At 40.9% G+C, this 14,599-nt stretch overlaps 1 protein-coding gene across 1 annotated transcript; it reads right to left on the reverse strand.

The window, feature by feature from the left end:
- Positions 1–8,943: 8,943 nt before the first annotated feature.
- Positions 8,944–9,864, reverse strand: LOC133109454 (odorant receptor 131-2-like). Its single transcript, XM_061218776.1, has one exon. The coding sequence runs from the start codon at positions 9,862–9,864 to the stop codon at positions 8,944–8,946; it is 921 nt and encodes a 306-aa protein (XP_061074760.1).
- Between the last annotated feature and the right edge of the window lie 4,735 nt (positions 9,865–14,599).

Genomic DNA, 14,599 nt, shown 5'->3' on the forward strand with positions numbered 1-14,599 from the left:
AATGGTCCGTTTGTCTGTGAAATGCAGTTGTTGATAAACAAACAAAATTCTGGCACTGTTTTCATTTTAATCACAGAAAATATATGCTGCCTTTCCCCCTGCCTATGCTCATGGATGAGAAACAGTGGAAAGGAAGGAGAGGACTAACATTAGGGGCAAAAAATAACCACATTTTTTACAACAGCATGTGATTTCAGGACAGTGGAAAATACTACATTCTGAGATTTCCCTCAGCAACATGATTTTTTAAATGTATTTTCATTCCAAAGATTCTTCTAAAAACGTGCTGCATGAAAATAGGTGAGGTAGTATTTCAAAAGTATAATTACAGTTAACTGATTATCATTTTCAGATACATCATTTCTAACTGATTAAGTAGCCGAATGCATTCTGCATACAACACAGATGCAATTATCGGTCATAAATTATTAATCACCATCGTGATGAATGAAAGTGAGTTTACTTACCTCAGACTTCTTCTCAGAGAAGTGAGGATGGAACACTGTGACTGGCTTATATAGAGTAGTCATGTTATTTATGTTTTGTGTATGCCTCTGTTGGGAAATGCTCGGTAAAAGACTGAAGATGTGGGGCCATTTAGTTAATTAGGCTGCATTTTTGATTCTGATCATTAGACGCTAAAACGTACAGAAGCAGTAACAAAGCTAACTCAGAAGAGAATCAATTGTAGTACAAAATAGTAGGGGAGAGCGGGGCATATTGTCACACGTTTCACTCTCACGTTTCTTGGGCGCAGTGCATCTCAATGGAATAAATGTCATACCAAATGAAAGAATGTCTTAGGCACATATTTTGTATTCATTACATCTTCACATCTTATTTCAGTACAGAGTTATAAACAGGTATGTAGAGGGTGTGCACTTGTAGCAGCTTGTACCATCAGTGGGTAACTATCTTGGAATTGAACAACAGCAGGACATTGTGACATTTCTACATTTATCTGACTAATCAAACTTTTCAGAGTCAGATTCACAGTTCTAGCACACAAACATTGCCTGGTCCTGGGTAGAAGCATCAATTTGATAGTCAGACTCAAAAAGCCAGTCAGACTAAAACCCTGTCTTGTGTTGTCCAGGGATATATCTGCTGCTCTAAACTATATGTAAAGTCCCCTCCAAATCATACCACCTTTTGTATCAGACCATCTAGTCTTTAGGTGAGCAAAGATGTTTCTTGTTGCCCAGATGTGTCGTGTCAGATTGATAGGCTCAACAATGAATAGTTCTGAAGCCTATGTTTCATGTTTTTCATGTATTGTATTCTATGTCGATAGCGTTTCCGTGTTTTTGTTACCTCAGTGCACACCATCAGTTGGTTCACTCTATTCATTCGTTTCACCTGTGTTTCACTTCCTGATTGTTTCCCACACCTGATTGCTCTTCCCTCTAGTTTTCTCTATTATTTAAACCGCTCAGTTTGTATGTCTCGTCACCAGATTGTTATGTGTTTATTCCATACTTTCCAGCGTTTTTGGCTTGATACCTGTTATAACATGTTTCGCCCCTGACCTCCGAGTTTTGTTTATCCCGCTTAAGCACAAGCATTGGGGATAGCTTGTACAACAACTTTCTGAGCCACAGATATTGAACAGGTCAACCATGAAAAACAACAGCAGAAGCTGAGGTATCTCAATCAACCATTTGTAGAGGAGAGTTGCAATATAGGACGGCACGGATGGTGCAGTGGGTAGCACTGCCGCCTCATAGCAAGGAGGTCCTGGGTTCAAATCCCCGTCGGCCGGGGCCTCTCTGTGCAGAGATTGCATGTTCTCCCCGTGTTTGCGTGGGTTTCCTCCGGGTACTCCGGTTTCCTCCCCGCAGGTTAGGAGTCGAAATTGAGTCTAAATTGCCCATAGGTATGAATGGTGTGTGTGCGCCCTGTGATGGACTCGTGACCTGTCCAGGGTGTATTCCTGCTTTTCGCCCAATGTATGCTGGGATAGGCTCCAGCCACTCTGTCACCCTGTTCAGGATAAGTGGGTTAGGATTCATAATAGAGTAGCAATGTAGAGGCTATTCCACAAGATGCAAACCACTCATCAGAAGTAAGAATCGGAAGGCTAGATTACAATTTGCAAAGAAGTACAGAGATGAGCCACAAAAGTTTTGGAACAATGTTTTATGGACTGATGACACCAAGATTAACCTCTACCAAAGCGATGGAAAGGCCAAAGTGTGGAGAAAGAAGGGATCTTTTTATGGTCCATTACATTACATTATTGGCATTTGGCAGACGCTCTTATCCAGAGTGACGTACAACAAAGTGCATACCCATAACCAGGGATAATTTCACTGAAAGACCCTAGAGGGAAGTACAATTTCAACTGCTACCTGTACAACAAAGATAAGGACGAGGGCCAATTATTATTATTATTATTTTTATTTTTTTGAATGAAGAAACAAACAACAGAGCAAAAGTGCCCAAAGTTCACTATCCACTGCTTACCTAGCTAACTAAAAATACCGATACATAAAGCAAGTCACAGAGACAACAATTAAGGTTCACAGGGAGGTAGGGAGGGATGGGGAGAGGTGCAGCTTGAAGAGGTGTGTCTTCAGCTTGCGCTTGAAGGTGGGGAGAGATTCTTCAGTTTTGACCTCAACGGGGAGTTCGTTCCACCACCGTGAAGCCAGAACAGACAGTAGTCGTGAGCGTGAGGTGGAGGTTCGGAGAGGGGGAGGTGCCAAGCGGCCTGTGGAGGCTGAACGAAGAGGTCTGGCAGGGGTGTAGGGTCTGATGATTGTTTGTAGATAAGCTGGGGAAGACCCCTTAACTGCTTGGAAGGCTAGCACCGATGTTTTGAACTTGATGCGAGCCATAACAGGCAGCCAGTGGAGGGAAGTAAGCAGGGGGGTGACGTGTGAGTATTTGGGAAGGTTGAAGACCAGACGAGCTGCTGCATTCTGGGTAAGTTTGAGGGGTCTGATGGCGGACGCTGGGAGGCCAGCCAAGAGGGAATTGCAGTAGTCCAGGCGGGATAGAACCATCGCTTGGACCAGGAGCTGGGTCGAGTAGGGGGTGAGAAAGGGGCGGATTCTCCGTATGTTGTATAGGAAGAACCTGCAAGACCGGGTCACCGGCGCAATGTTATCGGAAAGGGACAGTCTGCTGTCCATCACCACGCCGAGGTTTCTTGCCCTGGGTGATGGCGTGAGTGTGGTATCCCCAAGGGAAATGGAGAGATCCAGATGAGGAGAGGTATTAGCAGGGATGAGTATCGTTTCAGTCTTGCCTGGGTTGAGCTTTAGATGGTGGTTGTCCATCCAGCTCTGGATGTCCCTCAGGCAAGCAGAGATACGGGCTGAAACCTGCGTATCAGACGGCGGGAACGAGACGAAGAGTTGGGTATCATCCGCGTAGCAGTGGTAGGACAGCCCATGTGCAGTGATCACAGGGCCAAGGGAGCGAGTGTAAAGAGAAAAAAAGAAGCGGGCCTAGGACTGAGCCCTGGGGAACTCCTGTGGCGAGGGGCCGAGGTGTCGATACCGAACCAGCCCAGGCAACCTGGAAGGAGCGACCAGAGAGGTAGGACTCAATCCAGTCCAGGGCTGTGCCACAGATGCCTGTTGCTGACAGGGCAGACAGGAGGATGGAGTGAGCCACAGTGTCGAAGGCAGCAGAGAGATCTAGAAGAATGAGGACAGAGGAGAGGGAGGCTGCTCGTGCGGCATGGAGTGACTCACTGACGGAGAGGAGCGCAGTCTCTGTTGAGTGGCCCGATCTGAAGCCAGACTGATGGGGGTCTAGCAGGTTGTTGTTAGAAAAGAAAGAAGAAAGTTGAGTAGATGCGGCTCGTTCTATCTATAGTTTTAGAAAGGAAAGGAAGAAGAGATACCGGGCGGTAGTTCTGGATGATGGAGGGATCCAGAGTAGGCTTTTTTAGCAGCGGAGTGATGTGGGCCCTCTTGGAGGATGCCGGAAAACAGCCGGAAGACAGGGAGGAGTTGACAAGGGAGGTGACAAATAGGAGAATGTCAGGTGTGATAGTTTGGAGAAGAGAAGAGGGGATAGGGTCAAGGGCACAGGTTGTAGGGCGGTGGGAGAGCAGGAGTTGAGAAACATCAGACGGCAGTGACAGCGGAAGAGAATGCCGCCAGGAGAGACTGGTAAGTCGTGAGGTCTGAAGCGTCTCTGGATTTCCTCCACTTCCTCTCCGCTGCGCAGAGGCTGGCCCTGGAGGTACGGAGGGTGTCAGATATCCAAGGTGGAGGAGAGAGATGAAAGGAGGGTGGCAGATGCAGAGTCAGCGGGGAGTTTGGAGAAGGATTCGAGAGGGGGGAGTGAGGCGGTGACAGTGGTGGCAAAGGAAGAGGGTGAGAGGGAGCGGAGGTTACGGCGGGCTGAGGAAGGGTAGGTGGGAGGAGGGGGAGGAGGATGGTCCAACATATACAAGCTCATCTGTGATGCACGGTGTCATGCCTTGGGCTTGCATGGCTGCTTCTGGAGTGGGCTCACTAATCTTTATTAATCCCATGATTGAAGCAGCAGGATGAACACTGTCTGACATTTTGGCAGTTTTATATCTTGATATCTTTGATTGCCGACAGCGTTGCACAGTTTGAAGTGCTGTATGCCATACAGTTCGCGATGTAGGAGCGGCTAACCGTTTCCTCACTAGTAGTAGAACAGGAGGCGGAGAGTCTTCAAGCTATTAGTTTTGTTTTCTCTTTTCTGTTTACAAAGCTAGGGTTGCATTTATTAGAATACTGCACTTCTTAAATCACAGTGAACATTGTGCAGATTTATACTTCTAAGCAATCTTAGAACAAATCTTTTCTAAACAAATCTTTTAAATAAACGAACTGAGCCAAGGCGTCTCCATTAAAGATTTGTTTGTTTGGCTCTCTCCCCAAGCGCTGAGATCTGTCCGCCCGCTTAGCCAAAGACAGTGATTTTAGTGACTTACACTGTGTCCAATGGCAACTTAACAGGACAGCATTGTGTGATTAAGCCGATAGGCTTACCAAAATGCCAATCAAACAACCACAAATGAACGACCGTACGTACCGACGTCAGTGAGCCGTGGAGCCATACTGAACAAATGACCAAAAGGAGTGAACGAACGAAAGAGCCACTGAGCCGGTGAACAAGTTGGTGAACGAAGACCCGAATGAGCCATGGAACGAGTGACCCAAAAGAGCCATTGAACGAATGAACGAATGAGTGAGCCAAAAGAGCCATTGAACAAATGAGCCATGAGCTGTTGAGCCGTAAGGCGTAATGATAATCTTGTCAGCACACATTCTGTGGACCAGCTGAATAGTTAGGATATCACCGATAATATTTAGCTAAATCAAGTTGTCTATTAATTTTCTGTAATATAGTCAGCTATGCAATAAAAGTGACGAATGGTTTTGCAAAGACCACAACATACATCATGTCATTTTATTTTTGTAGGCAATACATTTAAACATAGCTAGCTATGTGGGCTGCAATAATATATTTCAGGTGTTATCTTAATTGCATTAAAGTTTAATTTTAGCTAATGTTACATTATATACAATGTAATTGTAGCCTATGTAATTGAACTTTAACATAAATGTCTCATAGCTTACAATTCCTCAAGAAACCTGAAATGAAGCTTTGGAAGATAAAAACGTTGATTAATGCTATTCATAGCTGATGTATTATTTTGGCTACTCAGCAGATTACTTTTGTGCAGTATCACTAAACAGATGTTTAATGTATTGACCAGCTGCCCGCATAGTAAGTGACGCCAGACGGAATCTGTGCCGGTACCGCCTGACTTCGGGCCAGATGTGATCGCTGTCTGGGTGCAATACAAAAAATGTAAAGTTAGTTAGTTTTATTTTCCTCGGATTAATAGGCTATGCAACAACAGGGCAACAAGTGGCGTCTAGAAATACTGTCTTAAGGAGGGATAATGATTATGGTAATTTAACCAATTACACTTTGGTTGCGGTTTACACGTTTTACGAAATGAATATTAAAAGGGGGAATGTTAAATCAATTCCGCAAATAGACTGGGTGAGCTGACAAGTGAGCTGAACAAACAAATATTTTGAACGGAGCCAAAAGATCCGGCTCACCGAAATGAATGAACGTTCCCATCACATCAGGTTACACTGTAGGCTACGGCGTAGGGAACGCTACGCTTTAGCCTCTGTGTAGATTTAACGCAGAAGTATAAATCAGGCCTATGGCGTAGCTTACACGTAGCCGCGTTCCCTACGCCGTAGCCTACAGCGTAGCCTGATGCGCAAATCTCCAGAAATATAATTACACTTTGCGGTGACGCAGACCGTAACTGTGATTGGTCTGCTTGGTAGCATCGCATTGTGCATTTCCGGCTGCTCCCCTATTGATCAGTTTCAGTCACCTGTGACTGTGTCCGAAACTGAAATCAGTTGACTTGATGCCTTGTTGTCTGATTAGTAATCTGTCCGTAAAAAATGTGACCTCGGAAGTGCGATCGCAGCAAGCGATTGAGATGCACTTTTAAGGCAGAAAGATGTCTGTGAAAGTTAAGTGATTATGTGATGTGTAATTACAAGCAATTTAGCTGGCTAGCTCACGGAGGCTTAAAACATGATACACCTTATTTCAGTGTGCTAAAGGTACAATAGGTAATATTTTTGTGTTAAAACATTGTTACAAGACCTTCTTGTAATTATTCTTATTATTCCTATCATTGAAAAGGGCTCAATGCCAACACCCTCTGCCTGTGTTTTGTAGTCCTTAAATTCATTTGTTTGGCCGTCACCCTGCATCAAACCATTGTACAACTGTACAAGTATTCAAGTTCATTGGTTGAAAAGTGGTTCTAACTGCCACAGCCAATGGCGTGTAATTGTGTAGTCCTGTGTAGCTGCCCAGATTGCACTCCAGACAAGCGATCACTGAAACTCTGTATACTATTGCTAATTATCCAAGCAAAGACTACATATCTAATTCTAAAACCATACCAGTTTGTTATCGGTAACAACAAGCAAATTAGCTGTAGTTAGCTTGATGAATTTACAAATATCCACTTACAATGAAATATAGGCAATACGAACATAGAGGCGATTGCACAAGAGTTGCACTTCAGGTGGATATTTGTACATTCGGGCAGCTAACTAGAAATAGCTATTAGCTGGTATGGTTTTTTTAACTAGATAAGCAATAGTATACAGAGTTCAGTGATCGCTTGTCTGGAGTGCAATTTAGGCAGCTTCACGTTCCTTTCATCTCTTTACTTGTTCAATAATGTGTTTAGCTTTTATTCCTTTCAAACTTACAATACTCACAGTTGCATCAGACTTTCATATCTTAGTTATATAGCCAGCTAGTTATGTAGCCAAATAACTTGATTGCTCACAATATAGTTGGTTAGCTAAAGCGAAAACTTCAAAAATAAAAAATATATAAATAGTGTTGTGTAGCACAACAAATTAAAAATTTCATAAAGTCACCTGTTCAGTGAACATATTCTTACGAGAACACTATGAAAAGATGGTAGGCTCTGTTGCTTTTGTCAGTGTCAGCTGTCCAAAACTGAACTGTATAATAACGCGTTATATTCATCGACAGTGGGAAGCTTAAACAGTGTTAGGTCTGAGGTTGTTTGTTGTTGCAACTCCTCTCTTGGCTGTTAGGAGTCCGAAATTACCTATTGTACCTTTAAGCAATTAAAATTGTGTTCAAGTATAACTAAAACAAAATGTCCAGCTCATTGTGTACTTGAACTCGTGGACAAGCTCTTTTCCAGTCGCTGTTTTCAGCTGCCGTTAATTTAACAGAAATAAGAATCATACAGTTAATTGCAAATGATTATGGGATATAATGCCTGGCAAAATTTTTTCGCACTGTAATTGCAGAGCGACGCAGACACCCCAGCACACAAGTATAAATGCTCACAATGGCGAAGGCCACTTGCGTAGGTGACGCCGTAGGCTCTGCGTAGATTCAACGCGGAAGTATAAATCAGGCTTTACTGTTCCTTCCGCTATGTTTAGGACTGTGTGTGCCTCTGAACATACTACTATACAAAATGATGTGCGTAGCGATGCAGCCACTGTACACAGTGCTGACCGAACCCGCAAGCAAGGGATATGCTACCAAATAGTGTTATTTACTTTTAGTTAGTTTTCGTGATCATGTTGTCACACTTTAGTCAATTAGCAGCCCGTTGATTTGCCTCAGACTTTTGATCAGCAAATTGATCAGGTAAAAAATCTCTTCTCTTCATGTTATTATTTAAAATACAGCACAATGTGAACTTCTATTTTTACGCCATGCATAGCTTTTTTTGACAATGTGTTTTTCTTCTATGTTAATGAATGATGTACACAACAGTCTTTTTTAGTAGACCCTAACTAATCAATCAGATGGAAGTATCACCCAACTGGTTGGCATTTGAAAAAGTCAAACCGAAGTGAAGTATGGCAGCAGTACCTCAGAGGCACTTTTATAACAGCATTATGTATATTTTTAAACATTAATTTCTACATTTGATGTGTTAACATAATATATGAACACTGAAAATGACATTTAAAACCTTATGCTTAATAACATAACTTTAGACAGAATATTTCTAAAAGTCATTTGCAATAGACAGCATGAGAGAACACAGCAATAGAGGCCCTGAAACTACTGGCAGATGGAAATTTGAGGGATTGTGTTTGGATAATATGGATGAGAATGAGAACAAAGGTGTACCCTTGACAGCCAGGATTCAGATAGTTGGTGATTGTAGAATTTAGTTGTCATTTTTTTGTCTGAGCCTCATTTCTACATGTATAATCTATAATATATAATATAGATAGTAGATCCATAGCTGGAAAATAAATCTGAAGGGGTTCATCTTGCTGGTACACTTGTGTAACATACATTTTCCATTATTGTCTCTCCACCACACAATATCTTTTGGAGGGACAGGCAATTGAACATTCTTTTTGAGCTCTCACATGCAGACCGGGTTTAAGTTGATCTCACCTTTACAATAGACAATCTGCACAAGAAATATCCCTTGATATACATAAACAACATCTGGTCCCTAATTCCATAGACCAATGGACTTAAGAGTCGTGGTAAAACACTCGCAATGAAAAAAGTTGAGAAGAGTATCGTCGTTCTCTGCTCAGGAAATGTCTGCAGGAAAAATGCATTGCACCAAGGGGTGACATAAGACAGCATGCACAGCATTACCTGCAAAGCATGCAACAGGATTGTGTTGCGAGCTTTTTGGGCAGAAATGGGATCTGTACTGGCGGCTTTTGCTGCAAACAGGACTCTAAAATAAGTATAGATCAAAGTTAGCCACACAAAAGAAATGTAAATACCTTGCACTGCTGCAACTCTGGCCTTATGGTATGGTGTAGTGAACACATTGGTGACAAAACAAAGAATAGCAGTGGAAAAGAAACTAAGTGGTTGCGTTGCGAGTGTAATTACGAGGTCCGAAAACGCAGGCACGGCTGCCACACCCCAGGTGATGGCTAGGGCGATGTAGGTTCTGCGTACAGTGCAGACCTCAGCGTGGTGCAGAGGGTCACAGATGGCGATGTAGCGCTCAATGGCCATGCCAGCCAGATTCAGGGGGGTGTTCATGTGGGTGATAAGACTTATTATAATTACAATGCAGCAGACTGGCATTTTGAAAAGTGGCCAAATATAGGATCCAACATGTATAGCCACTGTTAATGTCAGCATGACCATGTCATTAATCACCATGTTAAAGTAGAGTATATACCTCGGCTCAGTGTAGAATATCTGGTTGGTGAAGAAGATGGACACTAACGTCCCATTGATGTAGTTCATGATTATGGCCATGAAAACCAGAATGAAGTTCTTGATGAAAGCATCTTTAAACGTGTCCATACGGTCCCATGTTGAGTTCATATTGGTCCGTTTGTCTGTGAAAAGGCAGTTGTTGTTAAACAAAATGCTGGCACTGTTTTTATTTTAATCAACTAACAAATATGCTGCCTTTCCCCCTGCCTATGCTCATGGATGAGGTTAATAAAGAAACAGTGGAAAGAAAGGAGAGGACTAACATTAGGGGCAAAAAGTAACCACATTTTTTACAATAGCAAATGATTTCAGGACAGTGGAAAATACTACATTCTGAGATTTCCCTCAGCAACATGATTTTTAAAATGTATTTTAATTCCAAAGATTCTTCTAAATACGTGCTGCTGAAAATGCGTGGTAGTATTTCAAGTATAATCACAGTAAACTGATGCGTTATCATTTTCAGATACATCATTTCTAGCTGATTAAGTAGCCATATGAATACTGCATACAACACAGAAGCAATTATTGATCATCAAATATAAATCACAAAAACTTCTCCATCTATATTTGCACTAACAAATTAGTATATCTTCTCATCTAATAACTACTGACTGATGTATTATGTTTCATTCTAAATAGCTTTTCTTTATAGATTCATATTAGCTATTTATGTACCATTGTAATGTTGTTTTAACATTGGTATTATTTTGTTTAATTGACATCTTTCACTTGTTCCACCATTCTTAGAATATCCTTATCCTTAAACAGATTAAAACATAAATGAAAATCAGTCCAAAATGTTTTGAGCAGGTAGCCATGGTGATGACTGAAAGTTGAGTTTCAGAGAAACTTACCTGACTTCTTCTCAGAGAAGTGAGAATGGGACACTGTGACTGGCTTATATAGAGTAGTCATGTTATTTATGTTTTGTGTATGCCTCTATTGGGGAATGCTCGGTAAAAGACTGAAGATGTGGGGCCATTTGAGATTCACTTTAAAAGTTAATTAGGCTGCATTTTTGAAAGGGAGACTATTCTGCTCATTAGAAGCTAAAACATACAGCAGTAGCAATAAAGCTAACTCATAAGAGAAAAGATTGCAGTGCAAAATAGTAGGGGAGAGCGGGGCATATTGTGACACATTTCACTCTCTCTTACGTTTCTTGGGCGCAATACATCACAATGGAATAAATGTCATACCAAAGGAAAGAATGTCTCAGTCACATATTGTGTATTCATTACATCTTCACATCTTATTTCAGTACAGAGTTAGAAACAGGTATGTAGAGGGTGTGCACTTGTGGCAGCTTGTCCCATCAGTGGGTAACTATCTCGGAATTGAACAACAGCAGGACATTGTGACAGTTCTACATTTATCTGACTAATCAAACTCTTCAGAGTGTCTTGTGTTGTCCAGGGCTGTATCTGCTTCTCTAAACTATATGTACAGTCCCCTCTAAAACTATTGGAATAGCAAGGCCAATCCCTTTGTTTTTGCTATACACTGAAGATAATTGAGTTTGAGGTCAAAAGATGTACAGGAGATGACAGATTTTCAGATTTTATTTTCAGGTATCTCACTGTCACACTGATACTAATGACAATATAATAGTAACATGGCATAAAACAACAATCTGTATCATAGGCCAAATCAGAAGATCTAGGTTTGCAGGAGCTAATAATAAGCACACATACACACACACACACACACACACACACACACACACACACTTGTTCATGAGAAGGTTTCTGTATTACAAAACCAGAAGGATTTCTTCTTTTTACACATTTACATATAAACTTAAAGGAAAATAAACTATTTTTAGTTTGATTTGGTTTCTCATATCAGAATATCTGGATAGTTACTCATCTATACTTTGATCAGAAATTTAAATCACTATTTAATCACAATATGAAACAGTTTCAGTCTCAAACAATTTATTATATTTATGTCTAGTTTATTTTGATATCTAATTGAATCCTATTTTTGCATTAATTAAACTAAACTATTATTCCTGTTTTATTTTTATTTCTATTTTACTTCCAGTATTAAGTTTGCTGTAAATAGATTATTCAAAGCTCTTATCATACACCTTTATTAATATGAATTAAGCCTTTTAACCTAAAATAAATATTGCCTCTGTTAACACTATACAGTTCAAACAATTCAATATCCAAAGAAGAATAATTCACTTTCAGTTTCTTTTCTTCTTTTCTTAATTTCAGTCTCTCAATTTTCTCAGTTCCTTTCAATAACTCTGTTCATTCAACGATGCTAGATCTCCAGTGTGAAAATCCGTTGATCTCATCGCACAGGTATTGCTGAATGTTCTTCTCGTGAGAGGATCGCCATCTTCTTTTCCTTCAGTGAAACGTGATCGTTGAATCCACACAAGGAACTCGTCGAACTCGATCAATCTGTTTCGTACTAATCTGTAATCTTAAATCAACTTTCTTTGCAGCTCGCATGAACGCGTCGGGTGTTCAGCTAACTCATTCTTCTTCTGTTTTTCTTTAGCTATCGGAGGTCTGTTCTATTCTAGTTCTATTCTCCACAGGCTGGAGCTCTAACATGGGATATGACCCTAATCATCATTTTGCTTCAGCAATCATATTTCGTTTTTATGACATTGATTATCTTTATTTACATTTATTTATTTTATATCATTTTGACATGTTATTAGATATTTATATAAAATCTAATAAGTTGCTTATCTTTGCAGTTCTACAGCATAATGCATTTTAAACCTGGGTGATTAGGGATAGCTTGAACAACAACTTTGAATGTCCTGAAAAAGAAAGAAACCGCTGGCGTTCTGAGCAACAGACATCGAACAGGTCGACCATGAAAAACAACAGAAGAAGCTGTGAAGAAAAACCCCAAAACATCAGTCCGTGACATCACAAACAATTTCCACAGAGTAGGCGTGAAGGTATCTCAATCAACCATTCGGAGAAGAGAGCAGCAATATAGAGGCTATTCCACAATATGCAAACCACTCATCAGTAGTAAGAATCGGAAGGCTAGATAACAGTTTGCAAAGAAGTACAGAGATGAGCCACAAAACTTCTGGAACAAAGTTTTATGGACTGATGACACCAAGATTAACCTCTACCAAAGTGATGAAAAGGCCAAAGTGTGGAGAAAGAAGGGATCTGCTCAAGATCCAATACATACAAGCTCATCTGTGAAGCAGGGTGGAGGAAGTGTCATGACTTGGGCTTGCATGGCTGCTTCTGGAGTGGGCTCACTAATCTTTATTGAAAATGTATCCCATCATGGTAGCAGCAGGGTGAATTCAGAAGTCTACAAAAACATACTGTGCCAACTTATGGAGAAATGTGTCCAAACTAACTGGGAGGAACATCACCATGCAGCAAGACAATGACCCAAAACACACTGCCAATACAACAAAGGACTTCATTAGGGAGAAAAAGTGGAAGGTTCTAGACTGGCCAAGTCAATCACCAGACCTTAAGCCAGTTGAGCATGCATTTCACCTCCTGAAGAGGAGATTGAAGAGAAAACCCCCAGAAACAAACAACAACTGAATTAAGCAGCCTGAAAAAAGTGTCTTCATGCTATTACTTTTGTTTTCTATTTTCTGTTTACAAAGGTAGGGTTGCATTAGGGAGCCTAATGCCTACATCGCCAGAAATGTAACTACACATCCGGCGACATAGACCATAGCAACTGGTCTGCTTGTGAGCATCGCATTATGCATTTACGGATGCTCCGCCATTGATCCCTGTGGCTGTGTCCGAAACTGAAATCAGCTGACTTGATCATCAAGTTGATGCCTGATTAGTAATCTGTCCTTTAAAAAATGCGACTTCGGAAGTGCTTTCGCAGCACGCGATTGAGACGCACTTTTAAGGCAATAAGATGTCAGAGTGAAAGTAAAGTGATTACTTAATGCGTAATTACAAGCAATTTAGCTGGCTAGCTCATGGAGGCTTAAAACATTACACACGTTATTTCAGTGTGTTAAAGGTAAAATAGGTAAGAGTTTTGTGGTAAAACATTGTTACAAGACCATTGTAAATCCCTTCCTATCATTGAAAAAGGCTCACTGACATATTTATTCACCCTCTGCCTGCGTTTCTAGTCCTTAAATTTGGGTTTCAAAGTGTACATTTGTTGGGCTGTCACTCTGTATCAAAACATTGTACAGCTGTACAAGTATTCAAGCTCATTGGTTGAAAATTGGCTCTAACTGCCACAGCCAATGGCGTGGGGGCTAATTCCTGTGTAGCTGCCCAAATTGCACTCCAGACAAGCGATCACTGAAGCTGTATACTACTGCTTATTATCCAAGCAAAGATTACATATCTAATTCTGAAACCATACAAGTTTCTTATCGCTAGCAACAAGCAAATTAGCTGTAGTTAGCCACTTATGATAAAATATAGGCAATACGAACATAGTCGCGATTGCAGTAGGGTTGTGCTTCAGGTGGATATTTGTACATTCGGGCAGCTAACTAGAAATAGATATTCGCTGGTATGGTTTTTTAACTAGATAGGCAATAGTATACAGCGTTTCAGTGATCACTTGCCTGGAGTGCAATTTAGGCAGCTTCACGTTCCTTTTATCTCTTTACGTGTTCAATAATCTGTGTTTAGCTAAACCTTTATTCCTCTCAAACTACTTACAGTTGCATCGTTTGTAGTGGACTTTTATATCTTACTTCTATAGCTAGTTACGTAGCCAAATGACTTTCTTGCTCACAATATAGTTGGTTAGCTAGAGCGAAAACTTCAAAAAGAAAAAAATATATAAATAGTGTTGTGTTGCACAACAAATTCAAAATTTCATAAAGTCACCTGTTCGGCGAACA

This window comes from Conger conger, chromosome 14 (assembly GCF_963514075.1).
Source record: "Conger conger chromosome 14, fConCon1.1, whole genome shotgun sequence".
Classification (NCBI taxonomy): domain Eukaryota; kingdom Metazoa; phylum Chordata; class Actinopteri; order Anguilliformes; family Congridae; genus Conger; species Conger conger.